Here is a 20,160-nt window from a genome sequence, read left to right as displayed (position 1 = left end):
ACAGTAAGGGGGCAACTGCCACCTTGAGTCACCTTCCAGGAAGGTAGGAGGTGGACATGACTCTGATCCAAGAACTCTTGTTTATATGAAGGCGGGTGTGTCAGGCCTGAGAGGAACTGGACATAAGCTGACTTACGCTAGGAATGTAAAAACTCTCATAACATGTTAAAAATTGATTGTGGCTCATGTTGATGGTGAACTCTTTGTTCCAAGGACTTAGTGGTCATCAGGATGAAATAGTGTGAGAAAGGCATCTCAAGGGAATTTGTATTGTCCTCAGCTTACCTGCCTTATGAAGGCAACAGCACTCCTTACTCCCAGGAAGCGAGGAGACTGGTAAACACCAGCTTTCAGTTGTATAAACAACTGCTGGTTGGCTGTGATGCCAATGTCAAAAACCTGGTGTGGGGAAGCAGCGAAACCATCAGCACAGGTGAGTACCTATTTGAATATCTACTGGAGATCAATCTACAGACCTTTAATAATGATAAGAAACCTACCTTCAAGAATAAAAGAAGGTAAGAAGTACCTGACTTAACTTCTGGGCTCATCTTAATGTGTAGTTACATCAAACAATGGCATGTGGTGATAGAGCCATCCTTATCTGACCACATGTATAGCACGTTTAAGGTTGAAATGGGTATTAAACAGTCAGTGCTCTATAGGATTTGTTGGAAAACAGACCAGGACTCATATAGGAAAGAGTGAAAGTCAAGTTTAAGTGAAGTTAAAATTTCGATAAGAAATCCAGCAGACTTACAGGAAATGGCAGATAAACTAATGGAAGTGAGAGGTACTTTGTTTCACTTTCTATAATAAAAGGTAAGATTACGTCAGTTTAATTGTTGCACACAAAATCCTTGGCCTTTAAACCATACAGTGACAGACTCAAACTCATTTATTTTACAATGATTCCTGGTCCTAGCAATAAATGGCATATTGGAAGTGAAATACCACCAACCCTTCTCCCCGCAACACACCTCTGCTATTAAAAGCCCCCAGTCCTGCAATGGCTTTCACAGTGTCACCAGGATAGCACACAATTACAGCAGTCACCCAACCACTACCATGTTGGGCTGTATCTTTCTGCTCCAGTGTAAAGTTGAGAACAGATCCACAAAACAAGGACGGCCCTTGCTGAAAAACTTGCGTAGAATCTCTGTTTGCTGTCCAGTGCGTCAGTCATTGTGCAGCTGTGCATGCAATAACACTGGACAACCGGGACATGGGTCAGTCGTATTTCACCTCCAATGTGCCATTTGTTGTTAGGACCAGTCTGTTGCAGGGCTGTCATCATGACTTTTTACTTAGAAAACTGTCCAATCATGAAGAAGTGCACAAATAGGAATGTACCTTAGTGGAACCATAATATAAAATTGCAAAGAAAGCAGGTAAGAAGACAGTTCAACTTTGAAAGAAGGAAAGGACAACGGGTAAAATATTGGGAGGCACTTGCAAAATATAATCTTGTTGTTAGGGAAGCAGAACAATAATCCTGGATGGTATTCTGTGAGAAGGTGGAAGATACAACTATTAGGACCAGACTTCACAAAACCCTCACAACAAACAATAGCAAACCTGGGAGGCACACTAAGGAGGACAGTGGGATGCAAAGACAGTGCATGAGACACTGGATGTGAACCCCAAGAAACACATCGCTCAGTGTACTCTGGCGGATGATGCAGAGTAAGATTCAGTCCCTCTCAGGTACTGGTTTCAGGTAACCAATGGGAGAACTGGGAATCCGTCAAAAAATGATTTAACTTCAAGAAAATCCAGTGAGTGATATGAAAGTTTCAACCATTCAAGTCACCAGGCCCAAATGGAATTCTTCCAATCTGCTGTAACTAGCAGGAGAGGGACTCTGGGCAGACAGTTCAGTCATTTCTAATGCTTTGAGGACAGTGAAGGTTGTTTTCATTCTAAAGGCAAAGAGCACTGATCATACCAAGGCTAAGGATATGAGACGAATCAGTCTCTTTTAAAGACATTAAAAAAACTGGTTAACGTACGTTAGGGAAGAGAGGTTAACTGTAGTTCCTCTACATGAAGACCAACACGCATATCAACCAGGCAAATCATGCAAAACAGCACCTCAAAAACTTGTTAGGAAGGTAGAACAAGCTAAACACTTTCATGAAATTGCTCTCTGCTTCTTGCTCGGTATTGAGGGGACTTGCAGCAATACGACCTTCAAATCCATGGTTACAGCTACTGGAGAATTAGGATACTATATGTAGGTGGATTAATATCATCCTGAGCAGATGAAAGGTAAAAGCCACCATGAAGGATGTCTGTTGTGGAACCTAGAGGTGAATGAACTCACTGGAGGCTACTTTTGCAAAGGCTTCACAGACAATGTAGTCATATTAACACTTGAGAAATATGCAAGTGCTACTAGAACACTGCCCCTGCACACTCTAAACACTGTACTAAACTAGCATAAGAAACAAGATCTAAGTGTCAGTCCCTGGGAAACTATTGTAGTACCATTCATGAGGAAGCATATCCAGGACATGGATTGGAAGCTTAAGTTCTTCCAGGTAAGTTCTACCAAAGAGTGGGTAAAGAAGTATCTATGGGAACACTGAACGCGAAACTAACATGGACCCCTCAAATAAAGAATTTATATATTCCAAGGCAAAAAGTGCTATGTGTGCCTTAGGAAAAAACAGAAGTCTTAGTCTCAAGAGCATGTACTGGATATACATCTCTGTAATAAGTCCTACAGTAACTTTTGGGACTAGTGTATGGTGAATTAAAATAGAACAGAAGGTAGCTGCTAAGGAGCTCAAGAAGGTGCAAAGATTGGCCTGCTGAGCCATGAAAGACAGAATTTACAGCACACCCATTGCAGGGATGGAGATCATGTCAGACATGCTCTCATTATGCATCTGAATTACAATGGAGGCAGCAGTAAGGACATACAGATTACAAACAAACAAAAATTGGAGATCTGTAGGGTATCCAGAATCCATCAGTACTATCATAAATGTGGTAAATATAAGGATGGCTGGGAAAATGCTGGCTGGCTAAACAACTTCCAGCTGCCTCGACAAACCTTTCAGTATAACAAAAGGCAGCTGGGAGCATTAGATGAATGAACCACAATACTATTTAGGTGACAGTCTGGTTTACTGATGGGTCAAAAACATTTGAAGGTGCTGGGGCCAGGGTGTACGGGGCACAGCCTAGACTAGAGAACGCAGTCTCTCTAGGGAAGCTGGCTATTATATTGTAGGTGGAGATATCCGCTATCAGTGTGTGTGGAGGAGAATCTATGTAGGTGCTACAAAAATCATAACATCTACATTCATTCAGACAGCCAAGCACCTCTAAAATCTCTGTAAGTCCCTGCAACGAGATCAGAGATTGTCACAGAATGCCATGAATCCCCTGTGAGGCTACAGGAAAGCAACAGGGTAAACCTGCTGTGGGTTCTTGGATGCTCAGGTATTACTGGTAATGAGCAAGTTGATAGGCTAGCCAGGACAGGGTCAATGACACTTTTAGTTGGATCGGAACCTGTCCTAACTATAATTAAGGTGATGATAAAATCTAAACTATGTAGCTGGATCAGAAGGCGACACTTAGAAGTTTGGACTGAGACTCAAAAACAAAAACATGGCAAGCTAGTAATGCCAAGTCCACGTTTAAAGAGAAGTTCTGCAGCTGTGAGGTTGAACAGGAGACAGATTAAATTCATGATAAGTTAAATGACTGGCCATGGCAACTAAAAAAAAAAAATCTGTACACAATAGGGACAGAGAAAGAAGCCTTAAAGTGTAGATTACTTGATGTGGGGCATGAAACAATCACATTTACTCTTCCAGCGCAAAACACTGGAGGATCAAAGACACAAAATATCTGGCTCAGTAATTCCTGAAGAGTTTGTGTTTGGCTGGCTTTACTAGAATGACGGGGAGAGAGAACACACGATAAACTTCATTTTGGTGAAGGCAACAGGGCTAAGACCATTGTTGTTTTTTCTCTCTTATTACATGAAATAAAATGAAAATATATGAAATTTCACCTAATTGTTACCAACTAGTGTAAACACAGAAACAGTTATCATGCCTGGCATGGAGATCATCCAGCTTCTGAGTATAAGAGATGTCTTGATGATTAGTTTGTATTAAATAGTGGATGTGTTACAAGGAGCACTAGTTACTGCATTTCTCTACTAAGCTAACTGAGTAATGTCACCAAAGAAAAAATGATAAGGAAAATTGAAGGAGGAGATTCGGCTCCATACTAACAAGATACTTAAACAACAGAAACATCAGCTGCAGCCATAATGCTTGGGATCAAACTTATTCCCTGGTGGACCGGACAAAGCCCTAGCCACTCTACTGTTAACTTCATGTTCTAAATGAAGCTTACGGCAGCAAACAATGCAATATCACTTGAGTGAAAGCTCTACAAAAACAATTCACTGTAGAAGTTTGTTAATGAAAATTGAATAGCTGCCAAAAGTATCTAAAATCCCATGATGTGATTATAGCCCGTGATTATTTCCTGTATACATTCTCTGCAAGTTGCTGGTGGTGTATTTGTCATTGATAACAATGTGCATTAGCAAAGACTTCTTTATGGATAATTTGAAGCAATATAAAAGTCAAACAATCAAAGTACCTGATTTTTTCGCAATATGGCTTCCCTACGGTCCCGCTCAGCTTCGTATATTTGTCGCTTGCGTTCTTCCACCTGCAGTCGTCGATCATTGTCCCGTTGCCTGAGCTCTTCAATGCGCCGTCGTCGCTCCTCCTCCTTCTGTTCACGAAACTTCTGGGCAGCAAGAGCCTGCTGCTTCAATTCCTCTAACTTCCTTTGCCGTTCTTCATTTTGGCGTTCCTTTAGCAAACGTAGCCGCTCTTCCCTGTCTCGTGTCACAGCATCCTTTCCTGCTGTCATAGAAGAGTGGAAATATATCTACAGACTGAGTCTACTACATATAAAAGAAACAGAAAAACTGAAATTTAACTTTTGTACATAGAGGATTTCATATTAACAGATAATTTTACCAAAGGCTGAACAGTTATGTCACTGAATAGGTAAAAACTGTTGTATGAAATTGAAAAGTTATCACTTGAATTCTTTACTCTCCTTTCAGTGGCAGAAAAATGATAGCACTTCCTTATAAAACAGGGGAAAATTTACTCAGCTATGAAAAATGAAGTAACAGGCACATTTACATCATCCAATCCTACAGCGTACAAGTTTATAAAGCATCATACAAATTCACAATAACATTATTCACAAAAAAAAACTACGGTTATGTTTGGGTACTAAAAAGTCAAAATAGCAGCTTTTTGTGACACTACTTCTGCATGGGATGAAGTAAACTGCTTCAGAAATCTACATCAGACCACTATTTATTTGCTAAGGTGAAATGTATTAGTGAAATCACTTCACAGTTAAAAGAATCAGTTTTGGATGGTAGGATGCAAGAACACTCTAGCTAAAATTTCAATCAGGTGAAAACAAGAATGTCATTTAACTCACTTCCAACATTAAAATAAATTTCCTTTATTGTTAAAATGTAAGAGGATTAAGTGATATTAAGTATCACATTGGCTATGTAATGAGCACTATTTCTTACTATCAAACATAATAAAATGTTAGTGTTCTCATAAATAGCAAGTCAGAGTTTCTGTGCAACATCAAAACACAGAAAAATATGTCGAGAAATGTAGCAAGATGAGGTTACAAAGAAAACAGCAATACAACGACGAACAGTTGCCAGACCAAATTTAACATCATGAAAGATATTAAAAAGAGGGAAGAATACTCTATCTCTATTGACTATTCGATGGATGATACATCTGTCTCACTGTCTTTTCATGATGGCCAAAGTAAACGCAGTTTGGAAGATATGACAGGGTATGTATATTTCCATGCAATGCAACAGAGAAAGCAACACAAGTGTAGAGGTTGTGGAGATGTTACTAACAGAGCTTGCACTGATGATGAGAGGCCACCAAGACTTGTCACAGGACTCAGGATTGCAATATTTCATGGTACTAATTGCAGCTACTCTTGGGAAACCAAGACAGTGAAATAATTGGAAAACCTAATAATAAAATCTGTCTACTATCTTTACAGCACATTTACTGTGTCAATGTACATTCTGAAGTCACAGCTTCATCATCAGAAATTTATAATTTCAGGCGAACATTTTTAGGTGTGCAAATTATCTTAATTGTCTGACTATGCACTACACATTTCATGGTAACCCTGATGATAAAGCTGTGACTTCAAAATGAAAATTTGACAGCATAAAAAGGCTATAAAGACAGTACTCAGATTTATTTATAAAAGTAGTCCAACTATTTTATTCTTTATCTCTTGATCAAGACTGGTATGGGAGCAAGAGTTCATGATCTATGAACTAGTATTTGATAAAAAAATTTCTCTTTCTTTTCTTTTCTTATCTTTTCATTCCTTTTTAAGATATGCTTTCCATCTTACCAGTTGGTAGCTTCAACTCACCTAAAACCTAGAGTAATTACAGTCATTGAGTACATTTGTAAAAGTTGTACTATCTCTCAACATAATGGAAATTTTGGGTTTTCTTGCATTTAACAATGGACATCAATACAATGTATGACAGAAACAAAAAATATCAAAACTTTGAGTACTGCAACTTTCTGCTTTCTGTTTTTTGTTAGAAGGCTCCAATTGGCAAAATTTCCCATACTGGTGGACATATAAGAAGCAATGGTGACTGTATCAAATGTAAAAGGATAAATACAAAGCATAAGCCTGAAAAGATGACATCAGTTTACCTTTACTACCTACGGTAGTCACACAAGCATGCACTCCGATTTATTCTTTTATACATGCAACAGTATTGGAAATTTTGGAAGACTTAAAAATCTACACAGCTCATGTAGTCTCCTCCACTCCTCCAAGATGTAGGCAAGGTTAATGAGGATGCAACAAACAATGGTCAACTAATTTCCATAAAATATATGAAACTCGCAGAAGGCTCAACTTTCAAGTTCAAAACTTCATTAGGCTAGAAGATCGTACTGCACTACCACAAACTTTCAAATTCATGGCATAGTAAGAAATACACACTAATGAAAATAAATAAGTTATCAGGAGATCATCAAGTTTCTGATAGGTTTTACACTGAGTATACTGTTGGATAAGCTGCTGCTTCTTAGCAAAAATTTACTATGACTATTGCAAATAAAACAATCTTTGTGAGAAAAGAATATTGGTTAGTTCTGTTTCAAAGATATGTAAAAGAAAACATCAGTATCATCTAGGCATTTATGTTGCAGAATCTGAAATATTTCCTATACTTATATAAAATATAATGATGTCCCCAGGGGGGAAAAGACACTGCACTCTCTGAAAATCGTCATGTTGTCTTGCAAATTGCAGAGACTGTAAAATATCTAGATTCTATCTACCTACATTCGTAAAAGGCAACTTACACTGAGTCACATCCTGGACTTTGAAAGACAAAATTATCCTGGACTTGCAAAGACAGAATTGCATGGGATATCTTTCTGAATATGTGATTGGGTGTATAAATTTCTGACAGAAGCCAGTACATAATTCTGGACAAGTAGTGTTTGTCATAAATAAATGCAGCATTAGTGATACGATTAAGAAGTAAGATAAGACTGTCAATGTTTTCAATACATAGCCTGTCAGGTTTCATAAGCAGCACTCCCAGCTTTGTTGCTGAACACGCTATTATGAACAGTAGAGGATAAATTTTCAGAGTGTCAAGATAATTTACACAAAATATTAATGTGATGAAGTCAATTGTAATTTTCCTAGTAGATAAATGCAAGACACTGTTCTAGAAAGTGAGGAAATATTCATAATATTTGAGTGACCAATTCATCTTCCATTTTTAATGAAGATATGAAATACAACAAACACATAAAAGCAGCAGTAGAGAGGGTGAACAGAAAATCTTAACCTTAATCTACTAGCAGAAGTCTGGAAAACAGGCCCATCTGCCAAAGAAGACCACATATTATTTCAATACAACTTTATATTGAGTTTTGTTAAACTGATATCTTCAGCAAGCTGGTCTAAAGACAGAGGTCTAGTGAGGTCAGAGGTGTGATGTTGGATTTGTAATCAGTTGAATCAGATAGTAAAAAAGCATTCTAGAGAATGTCTAGGAACTTGCAGCCAGTTCATTGGAAGACGAAGTTGTTTTCATGTATAGCTGGCGGGTAAGTTTATAGAACTCTTATCTACGTTCGGTAACTATGAGAAATGGTCTCTTCTTACACAGGATCCATTTACATTACCAGATTAACAGGAGGCACAGAGAAATAAATCTGAATCATCGCAACAATATATGAGCGTAACTTGTCCCGAATACGATTCCAAAATTTCATTATTGTGCCATTCACATTATACAAAACATTGTGTGGCAAATTTGGCATTTCGAGATAAAAGTCAAAAGTTATAGAGAAAAATGATCAGAGATAAGTACAGACAAAAACGTTACCTACTGAATAGGAATTGCAAAAGATGGCTGAGCAGACTGCTAATTATGCTGTAGTGGGTAAATTTCGGGAATTATGAAACTGCCGCAGCAGTAATGTTACTAAATGTGTACAGAAACTGAGCCACTCAGTTGCACTTCTCATTTGCAGTAATTTATGGCAATCAAAAATAATTTAAATATGTAATCAGGTTCTATGGTTAGCATATCTGGCTATTACAAGTTAACAATATTTCACCCATACGACACATCTACATTGTGGTTCTAGTACTACAGCCATTTAGAAACACACAAAAATAATCAGCAGCAAAATAGATATGGTGTCACACAAGAAAGTGCAACATCTAACAACACAAATGTATTTGATGAACAGTAAAGTATAACTACGAAAGTTTTACTTCTGCAGTCTCCCAATATAAATGAAATCAACGAAAAACTGCAATGCTTCCTAAACTGAAAAATAAGTTAGTCAGTTAACATGTATTACTTAAAAAATTGCAAAATCCTCCACGACTTTTGATGTAATGAAAACATTCCTGCAGGAGCAATATGAAGAAACCGTGCATAAAATTTTGTTATCTATGATTCTTTTGTGTTCATGATAAGAGAGACTCTAGGGAACAAGAAAACGGACATGTTCTACAGCTTATAATTGAGACCTGTGAAAAACTGAATGACTGCTCCCACGTGAATATTGATTCCCCTTGATAAGGGATTGCACCCACTTTTTCTTTTTGGGGCCTAGAGCCATACTTCCTTCTTCAAATCTTTGTGTATCACTGCACAGCAACAGACAGATAGAATACCAGCAGTTTGTGACAGTTTACACACAGCAACTAGAAAAATCAAAAACACTTAACTTTACCTCATTTCTACGGGCTCACTGCAGTGCTTTTCCTCACCACTGCTGTATTTAGACTGTAACTGTGAATAAAATCTGGAAAAAGGGCAGCATAAAGCAGTGATGATGAAAATTTTATGGATATTTTCTGCACGTCTTATAAGGCAAATGTTCTGATATTTTTTAAATGTATTACAACATGTGTGACAAGAGCTGTTACAATGTTGTGTAATCATTATATGACATTCAATTTTTTATACAGTTATTGAATAACTTACATTTCTCTACTATCATGTCCTTCCATCTCTCTCATATCATTCAGACGATGATCTCAGTACACCAAAGAACAAAATTATTATTCACCCACAGAATGTGAAACTGCTTTTGCTTCTAGCATGTTAAAGAACTGTACTCCACTTCAAACCTACAAAACTGCAGATACGCTAGCATGCACAAAATAATGAGTGCCATAACATGCAAATACAACAATGTTACAATGCAATAAGACAAGCTACATGGCAGTATTCTATACAATACATTCTTCTTGGTAAATGTGCAAATGTTCAATTAATTACTAAACAACACTTGTAAAATGCTATCCATGCTTAAGACTGCCAAACCACATCTCTATAGTTGGGGAGTAATTATTAATATTACCTTCGCTAACACTTTCATTCTGAAGTAAATCGGGCTCTTGTCCAACGTATGCAAACCAGTGAAGTGTACCAGATTGTCCTAGACAGATGACAAGAACCTTGCATGTCTCTCAACAGAATACAAACACGCTAATGACATAAATGATTTGTCCATGTTGTTATTGTATGAGACATAATTCTGAACTATCTGATAACGTCACCCACAAAATAATTCTGTAACTTCAAAATATACTAAATCAAGTAATCAAGTACATAAAAGTAGTAAGGAGAAAATATGGCACGAACAAATGTAATTATAAAAGTATACTTATGTGCTGATGTGACACTAACAACACTTGTTTTCTTTTCCTTTTCGTGGTTCTTTACCCTCATAAATTTTACAATATAAGTGTACCATATGGTGTCAAACGGCTTTAACACAGCAATATCTTTTTACATGACTACTATTCCAGTACTAAATCACACATGAAGTGATTGTAAAAGTTTTGTATTTGATCAGACTAGCACAATCTCCATTTCTTGGCATAAATACCACAACATGAAGTGACTATGCTTTGAAATAACTAAAGAAGATTTTTAACTTGCTTTTTAGCCAACTGGGTTGTGCATCCTCAGCCACTTGTGTCAATTAGAGACTTACCAAATTACATTTTACCGCAAGTAAAAACCTGAAACACATCTCCATTTAAATAATCACAAGACTCCAAATTTTATGTTGGACCACCAGAAACAGCTTTGTTACTCCAGCTATACCATAATTAAAAACCTTCTTTTTAAGATGCTATACTTCAGAGGTAAAACAGAGAGATTTTAAATTTAAGTTGTTGCAACATCCACCCTACTCTCAAGATTTCCACCTTTCGGCTTTATCTGCACTTAATGTAAAGAAATTTATTGCTTGTAATGAACAATACAGAATTTCAATCTCAAAGGCCAGGAAAATAGATGTTAAAATAAAAATATTTTTACACAGATAAGGAATTAATATGTCTTACAGAAACTTACTCCCATTCTTTCCAATATCACTTAGTAAACAATGTGACAATAAATCCGTTATGCTACCTTGATGTAGGGCATTGGCCTGTCAATCACTCAATCAGTCATTTTCTGTCTAAATCATATGTGCCTTATCAGTCTGAGTGAACCTCGCTTCTGTTTTCCAAACAAGACAATGTTCTTGGTGCTATTTGGGATCAAATCTAGCTCCCTTGAGAGGCAATTGCCCTACCATAGAGGTAAACAAATATCACTGTAATGCGTCAAATCATCAAATACTTCTTAACGTTATTCACTAAAGATGACTGCACACTCAAATTGCAGCACTTCAGAAGCATCCATGTGCTACAATAATTTCAATGTATACTGTATTGTAGTAGTAGTAAAAGCAGCATCAGCAGCAGCAGCTGTAGAAGTAGTAGTAGTAGTAGTAGCAGCATCAGCAGCAGCAGTAGCACTGCAGATGTGTGATTAATTTGGGTATTTAACATTCTTTACATTTTTTATACTTCTAGATATTGTATAATTTGTTTGATACTTTGAATTATCATAAAATGTTATTTCAGACTAAAGGAACCACCTAATTTTTGTGTCCACCACAAACGGATCATAGTACACTCTAAACTTCTAGCTGAGTTATATGAACTGCAAAATAATCAACATACATTTATGTTACTTTTTTATCAAAGGTTCAAAATGTTTGACAGTTTTTCTGTTACTAATAACAATAATACAAGTACCAGTACTATTAGTAGTAGTGATAGTCACGGTGGTGGTGGCAGCACAAATATGAAAGATATGTGTGTTTCATGAAGATATATTGGATCATAACAGCACTGTGCAAACCACACTGAGACAGTACAACATGGAAACATGTGAGATACATGGCACACCAGTACAAGACCTTCAACAGCTATGTGGACATTTGGTACACAGCATTCAAGTTGAAAGAAAACAACATGACACAGCAAACACATTCTGATATTATACACAGCTGGTGTATCGGCAGATTGTTGACATGAGGTAGACCACAAGTTTAATGTTATTCCTTGAGTCATTCATGACATTGAAGAAGGTTCATGAAGAGGGACAACATTTAACTGCAATATGGGTAAGGTTGATAATGCGATAAGTATCCAAAGACATTGAACCAGCACAGCAACTGCCTTGACTAGCGAACTTGCAGTAGGTTCTTGGATACAGATCTCATACTAGACTGTACTGTCAGGTTTTTGAAAGTTGCTCTGCATACTCAGTGACTTTCCAGATGCATTACTTCACACAAAGGAAGCATATGGTCATGTAATAGAAACCAGTACATTGTCCTCGATGGTGAGTGTTCATCGGAGGTGAGGGTATCATCTGGAGTGCGCCAGGGAAGTGTGGTAGGTCCGCTGTTGTTTTCTATCTACATAAATGATCTTTTGGATAGGGTGGATAGCAATGTGCGGCTGTTTGCTGATGATGCTGTGGTGTACGGGAAGATGTCGTCGTTGAGTGACTGTAGGAGGATACAAGATGACTTGGACAGGATTTGTGATTGGTGTAAAGAATGGCAGCTAACTCTAAATATAGATAAATGTAAATTAATGCAGATGAATAGGAAAAAGAATCGTGTAATGTTTGAATACTCCATTAGTAGTGTAGCGCTTGACACAGTCACGTTGATTAAATATTTGGGCGTAACATTGCAGAGTGATATGAAGTGGAGAAGGCGGATAGTCGTCTTCGATCATTGGTAGAAATTTGGGAAGATGTGGTTCATCTGTAAAGGAGACCGCATATAAAACACTAATACGACCTATTCTTGAGTACTGCTCAAGCATTTGGGATCCCTATCAGGTTGGATTGAGGGAGGACATAGAAGCAATTCAGAGGTGGGCTGCTAGATTTGTTACTGGTAGGTCTGATTATCATGCGAGTGTTACAGAAATGCTTCAGGAACTCAGGTGGGAGTCTCTAGAGGAATGGAGGTGTTCTTTTCGTGAATCACTACTGAGGAAATTTAGAGAACCAGCATTTGAGGCTGACTGCAGTACAATTTTACTGCCGGCAATTTACATTTTGCGGAAAGACCACAAGATAAGAGAGATTAGGGCTCAAACAGAGGCATATAGGCAGTCATTTTTCCCTCGTTCTGTTTGGGAGTGGAACAGGGTGAGAAGATGTTAGTTGTGGTACGAGGTACCCTCCGCCACGCACCGTATGGTGGATTGCGGAGTATGTATGTAGATGCAGATGAATGTGCTGATTTTACCACCATGAATGATTCCAGGAACAATGGGATAGTGTCCTGCTCACAAGTGAGTCCTAGTTTAACATTAAAAGTAGTTCTTATTATCAGTTAATTTGTTATGCCCATGTGTCACATTATGACACTACTAATATTGTGGCAGTGATTTTGTCCTCATCTGAAGAAGCATTAAGATCACAAAAACCACTACATGTGTTTACTACGAATGCTGTAAAGGAAGTGGTCTATAGGGATGTCCTGCAATAGTATGTGGATAACAATGATTAGGCCTGAAGGATGAGCAGCTGCAATATAAGGACTTCAAATAATGAGGCTGAAAAGTTCAGTTCTCTGACTAACATCAAATTTAAAATGCATCGGACACACTAACCAAAAGGATTGCAGCCCTAAATCCACCATCATGGACCAATGCTGATCTTCAGAGAACAATAGTGTAGCAATGGGAGGTATTGCCACAAGCCATTCAAAACTTATTCATGTGCCTTATAGGAAGCCAGTTCAGTACCCTACATTGTCATCATAGTGCATCTCAAACCTTACTGATGTTCTGTATGCCATCAGTGGACACCACATGCTCTGTGTCATCTATGGCCAGTTTTCTGTTATAACCTGTACCCGTACCACTGTGCCACAATATTGCTACAGCATCTTTAAGTGCACACATAACTGCCATGATCATGTTGTTACATGGATCCCTAAGATCCCTCAACGTACGTCCACATGAGTATCAGCAGCATCAGTGGTAATATTAGTAATACATGTAATTATTATTATTATTATTATTATTAGCCTATACCTCTATCATCATATTCAGCCTAGATCACAGTTGTTTCTTATACCCTTCACAATTTCAATAGCTTCAGAACAAGGCAATAAAATATTCTATTAAAATAAAACACATTTTAATATGGCACTTGGCAAGTCACAGTACATTCTATTTTTCAGTTGTTGGTATGGTAGTAATCAGAACGAAACAGAAAAGGGATGACAGCAAGTGAGATACCACAAGAGATGGGCAACAAATACGGAAATTTGTTTCCAATCTACCAATGTTGACAGTAAATCAAATGATACAGAAGCTGTCTTTTTTCCTTCCTTAACAAAACTGAAATGTCATGCTTGAAGATAGTGTACTGCAAGTTCTTGTTTGTAAATTTGAGGCCAGTATTTGTTGCTCCCTATTCTGCCATCTTTTAACTGTTAGTTAGAATGGTGAATTGTTGCTGATCTCTGTGGTAAAAGGCATTATCAGAGAACAGCAGCTTAATGTAAGAGGAACCACTGGAAACACGGCATCCACTCATACCGTAATGTCCGCCCCTGGTAGAAGAGTGGTCTGCGTGACGGAATGTCATACCTAACAGTCTGGGTTCGATTCCCGGCTGGGTTGGAGATTTTCTCCACTCAGAGACAAGGTGTTGTGTTATTCTTATCATCATTTCATCCCCATTAACACGCAAGTCGCTGAAGTGGCATCAACTCGAAAGAATTGCACCAGGCGAACGGTCTACCCGACGGGAGGCCCTAGCCACATGGCATTCCATTCCATAATGTAATGGAAAGGTTATAATAATTAACTTATAACTAATGTAATCTCCACATGTGCCCTGCTTAAGATGGAAACATTATGCATATTGCTTTGTGCTCTTATGCATTCAGATTATCTGGTAACTTCACCACTGGTGACCTGAGTAACAGATAACTTGAGCTCTAACTTGAAGCAAAATGCTGGGGATGTACAAGTTCAGAGACACAAATGTTGTCCTGCAAGGCAACAAACTATTAAGCTTCAGTCACATTGTGGGTGGCATCGGTACATATGGCTGCATGGATCTTCGTGATGTCCATGGCTGTCTTACTGGCTGGGAATTCATTAAACAAAATTTGGTACTCTATGTAACAGCTTCTGCATTTAGTGTTGACTCTGAATTCTGCCTAAAGAACAACTGTGTCACATCAAATGTAGTGGGTATCTCTTAGAGATACCTTGTGAAGGCTGTAAAGGCTCAAATGGTCCTGCCCACCATGAGAAAATAAGGCTGTACCATAAATAGGGCTTTTAATGGCAACACTGCTTCCAGGTGGGAACTGCAGGATGACTAAAGCAGATAAGGAAGAAATGTGAATATATCCTGTAATAATGCCTCTATAGTAAATACCTTTCACATCAATACTGATACTGAAAAAGAATAAAGTTCCATGGTCCAAAGGAAAAAAAGCAGAGGATCTTTTGGCACCGAGAGATTGAGTAATGTTATGCATTACAAAGTAATATAATGAATGTCTGTGTTAAAGAACAGTCCCAAACATATGGAAGACATGGTCTAGGTCTAAATACTGGGAAAAATAAAAGTTAAGAATCACAGGAAAAGCATTTTAAACATAATGTGAAAGATTCAAGAAAAATTTTAGAAATTTGCAAGATTCTCGCAGCCATAAAATCCAATCAGTATATGTTTAGAAAAGGAAAACCAATGGACAATGCTAGAAACAGTTCCATGTGTACCATTAGAGCATCAACAGAGAAGTACATCATAGGAATTTTGATTGTTATTGTTGGGGTGTTCAATAAACTGAAGTGGCCCATCTTATCCATGCAACTGAATGAAACTGGATATCCAAGAGTTCTCTACAACTGTCTATGGTATTCCAGAATGAGATTTTCACTCTGCAGCGGAGTGTGCGCTGATATGAAACTTCCTGGCAGATTAAAACTGTGTGCCCGACCGAGACTCGAACTCAAGACCTTTGCCTTTCGCGAGCAAGTGCTCTACCATCTGAGCTACCGAAGCACGACTCACGCCCGGTCCTCACAGCTTTACTTCTGCCAGTATCTCGTCTCCTACCTTCCAAACTTTACAGAAGCTCTCCTGCGAACCTTGCAGAACTAGCACTCCTGAAAGAAAGGATACTGCGGAGACATGGCTTAGCCACAGGTAGGAGACGAGATACCGGCAGAAGTAAAGCTGTGAGGACCGGGCGTGAGTCGTGCTTCGGTAGCTCAGATGGTAGAGCACTTGCCTGCGAAAGGCAAAGGTCCCGAGTTCAAGTCTCGGTCGGGCACACAGTTTTAATCTGCCAGGAAGTTTCATATCAGCGCACACTCCGCTGCAGAGTGAAAATCTCATTCTGGAAACATCCCCCAGGCTGTGGCTAAGCCATGTCTCCACAGTATCCTTTCTTTCAGGAGTGCTAGTTCTGCAAGGTTCACAGGAGAGCTTCTGTAAAGTTTGGAAGGTAGGAGACGAGATACTGGCAGAAGTAAAGCTGTAAGGACCGGGCGTGAGTCTTGCTTCGGTAGCTCAGATGGTAGAGCACTTGCCCGCGAAAGGCAAAGGTCCCGAGTTCGAGTCTCGGTCGGGCACACAGTTTTAATCTGCCAGGAAGTTTCAAATCAGCGCACACTCCGCTGCAGAGTGAAAATCTCATTCTGGAAACATCCCCCACGCTGTAGCTAAGCCATGTCTCCGCAGTATCCTTTCTTTCAGGAGTGCTAGTTCTGCAAGGTTCGCAGGAGAGCTTCTGTAAAGTTTGGCAGGTAGGAGACGAGATACTGGCAGAAGTAAAGCTGTGAGGACCGGGCGTGAGTCATGCTTCGGTAGCTCAGATGGTAGAGCACTTGCCCGCGAAAGGCAAAGGTCCCGAGTTCAAGTCTCGGTCAGGCACACAATTTTAATCTGCCAGGAAGTTTCATGTCTATGGTATTACTTCTGTGGCAGAAAATACAAACTTACTTGACCCAGAAAATAGTTAATAAAAGAACTGACACTTGCTGTCATCAGTCTACTATTCATGACCCAGGACAGTAGCAACGTACCTAATACAACTGCATATAGAGTAAATTCTCAATTCAAGCATGAGAAAGTGTTCTAAATGTTAGTGTAGCTTGTATCCTGAGACAGAAGATAGAAACCAGACCAGTATTAATGTAGTGTGATGTGGGAAATCAGATCCAGGCAGGCCTGCACACTGAGCCCTTAACATTAATCCATTGAGCGGATTCAATCCAGGACTGGCATATTTGCCCAACCTGGAAGTGCTCGTGTTAATGCGTCCAGCTACCTGAGCAGGTATGAAAGAACTAAAAAAAGGTTGTCTACAAGGCTAGATTTGCTGTCCCATCTTTTCGAATGTTTCACTTGTGACACTGCTGGAAAATATGGGAGCTACAAGAAAAGTAAGAGGTTGCATATTATTTGCATGCAAGTTATTTCAGGTGGTAGCAGGACATTCAACACAAAAACTAAGACAACTAATCACATGCTAGGTGCTTTCCAAGAATAGTGAACAGAGAATAAACTCTAAATGACCACATACAAGATGGTTTACCTTGTGCTCTAAGAGGAACTCTGAAGAAGCAAACATTCTTAAGTAAAGATAGATCAAGAACAGCTAAAAAGATGTCATCAAGTATATGGAGTTGCTGTTAGACACGAGAAAAGTCTTCTCTTCCCACAATATCATACAAGTGTGCAAGAAATAATTTTATGTAACAAACAATCTAGCACATATAGGATGGAAATGGTCCTGACTCACAATACACAGTATTAGAATAATCACAAGGCCATTCTGTCATGTTTGCAGGTTATGGAGCTAGTGTTTAGGCTAATATGGTGAAACCAGCACAAACCTTGTTACAAGTAAAATGAAGTGTGAATATGCAGTTTATAGGTGCATATACAACTGAACCAGCTGGAGGTCTCAGTGTAGTTATAGTTACATGGCCAAAAGAACTGCAAATATGGAAGGAGGGCAAAGAATACTGGCCAAAGATGGGAAAATCAATGGAAAATGTTATAAACAGTGCTTTGTGAATGGTTGGAACATCAGCATGTGTATTTTGATTGGTACTGTAGGAAGGAAAAAGATATCCAGCACTGTAAGATGAAGAAGATGCTGCTGATGCTGAGTAAGTGTTTAAGGCGACCAAACAGCTACGATCTTCAGTCTCCTATTCACCCCCAGAACAGCAGCAGTGCACTTAATCTGTTTGCGTATACAGTTAATTCTGTGTACAAGTGTGAGAAAGTGTTCTACATGTTTGCATAGCATGTATCTGAGGCAGAACTTGGGAACTAGCTTGGTATTCACCTACTGGCAAATGGGAAACTGCCCTAAAAGGAGGAGAAGAAGTAAAGGCATAGCTCCCGCAAGAATGGCAGTCTTACTAGGAAACACAGCAACAATAAGAAGATGTGCTTAGAATTTTCTCTTGTGCACAAAGATGTGACTTAGTTTAAAATATACAACAGCCCTAAGGTAAATGATTCACTGATAACTGGACACGAACAATCTGTAAAAGATAAACCAAAAATGAGTAACATACATGAGTGAGGCTGCAAAAGAGCTCTAGCTCATATGGTATGAAAATGTAATAAACAACCATTAGTGGCATACCATGATAAGAATTTCTTCGAGAGAAGAAAGGCTATGGCACAAAATTAATGAGATAACAAATGATGTTTCCTTGAACGAACCAGAAATCTATTAGAAGGAAAGTTGGGCAGGAATGGCACAGACCTAGGCAGTCATCTAACAACAGCCGGTGAGGATGAAATGAACCAGAGGACAAGAAGAGAAAATTGAAGAGGAAACACCTACAGGCCTGCAATAGGAATAGACAATCACCAGCACAAAGGGAACACTGAATTAGGAGTTCGTGGTACATTGCGGTGCTGATTGGCTGCAACAAAGGTCTCTCATTTGGTGTCATTGAGGTGGTATCCAGGTACCCATACAAGCCTCGACAGGTCTGGTCATGGGGCATATCCTAGGAGGAGGAATTTAATGTCTCGCCACAATGAGATTAAAAATTGAGTACCCCTTCAGATTGGTGAAGGATAAAGAATGAAACTGGCTCTGTCCTTCACATAGAAACCACCCTCGCATTTAAAAACCTTACGAAAGAAGTGACCACAATAATCATGTAAAACATAAGATGAAGGACATTATGAAATCTGTGAATGGCTGGCTGGCTGGCTGGCTGGCTGGACTTCACTTTCGTATGCCAGGAATGGATACAATCTGCTGGTTCTAGGTTAGAGAGAGAGAGAGAGAGAGAGAGAGAGAGAGAGAGAGAGAGAGAGAGAGAGATACTGCCCTTCAAGAAAGTTGTTGTGCTAAAATTATTCTTGGAACAGAGAACTTACTTAAACCCGAAGAAGAATGATCTGAAATATTTAGCGAGGAATGGAACATATATCAAGAAGACATCATAGGAGGGGAAGTGTTTATTGCAGTCTACAAAAATATTGTCTATTGAGGCTGAAATTGAGTCTCATTGTGAAGTTATCTAGCTGCAAGTAACACGTCAGGTGAATTCTTGTTAATTATCAAGATATTTTTACCAGCCACCCAATTCCCCCGTGACAGTCTTACAATCACACACACAAAGTCTACCACTTAGTAGTGTGGAAATACCCCAATCATGACACATTGGTTGGAGGCAACTTCAACCTACTCAGTATAGACTGTGACATCTATGGATTCATTCCAGGTATAGATAGGCAGGCAGTCTTGTGAAGTACTTTTGAACACATTTTCCAAAAGCTGTCTTGGGCAGTTAATTCCACAATACACATGAAACCGAAATATTTTAGATCTTGTAGCTTCAAACACGCCTGACTTTATCAAAGGTATCAACAAAGAGACAGGGATTAGTGATCACATCACAACAATAATGATTACTAAAATTAATAAAGCCAGCAAGAAGCCTAGGAGAGTTTTTATGCTGTAAAGAACAGATAAGCTTTATACTTAGACAATAAATTAGCATCACTTAGAATATGATGGACGCAGAACTATGGGTAAAGTTTAAACTGATTGTAAATCATGCCCAGGATTAGTATGTGCCCAAATAAGTCGATTAATGGTGTAGAAGACCCACCAGGGCTTAATAACAAAATATGGAAGTTGCTAAGGGAGCAGA

At 38.8% G+C, this 20,160-nt stretch overlaps 1 protein-coding gene across 25 annotated transcripts in view; it reads right to left on the bottom strand.

The window, feature by feature from the left end:
- The window catches only part of LOC126248660 (MAP7 domain-containing protein 2-like), a 421,589-nt gene that overhangs the window by 113,167 nt on the left and 288,262 nt on the right, over window positions 1-20,160 (bottom strand). For 10 of the 25 annotated variants that reach the window (XM_049949858.1, XM_049949857.1, XM_049949856.1 and 7 more), the window contains exons 3-4: window positions 9,984-10,061; window positions 4,636-4,907 (exon numbers count right to left, since the gene is read on the bottom strand). In XM_049949858.1, the coding sequence (XP_049805815.1) occupies window positions 4,636-4,907; window positions 9,984-10,061 (350 nt within the window). The remainder of the gene's footprint in view (window positions 1-4,635; window positions 4,908-9,983; window positions 10,062-20,160) is intronic. The other 15 variants (XM_049949867.1, XM_049949866.1, XM_049949864.1 and 12 more) reach the window with 4 other exon arrangements.

This window comes from Schistocerca nitens, chromosome 3 (assembly GCF_023898315.1).
Source record: "Schistocerca nitens isolate TAMUIC-IGC-003100 chromosome 3, iqSchNite1.1, whole genome shotgun sequence".
NCBI classification, from domain to species: Eukaryota; Metazoa; Arthropoda; class Insecta; order Orthoptera; family Acrididae; genus Schistocerca; species Schistocerca nitens.
The sequence above is the reverse complement of the archived record's forward strand: the minus strand, read 5'-3'. Positions and strand labels throughout refer to the sequence as shown.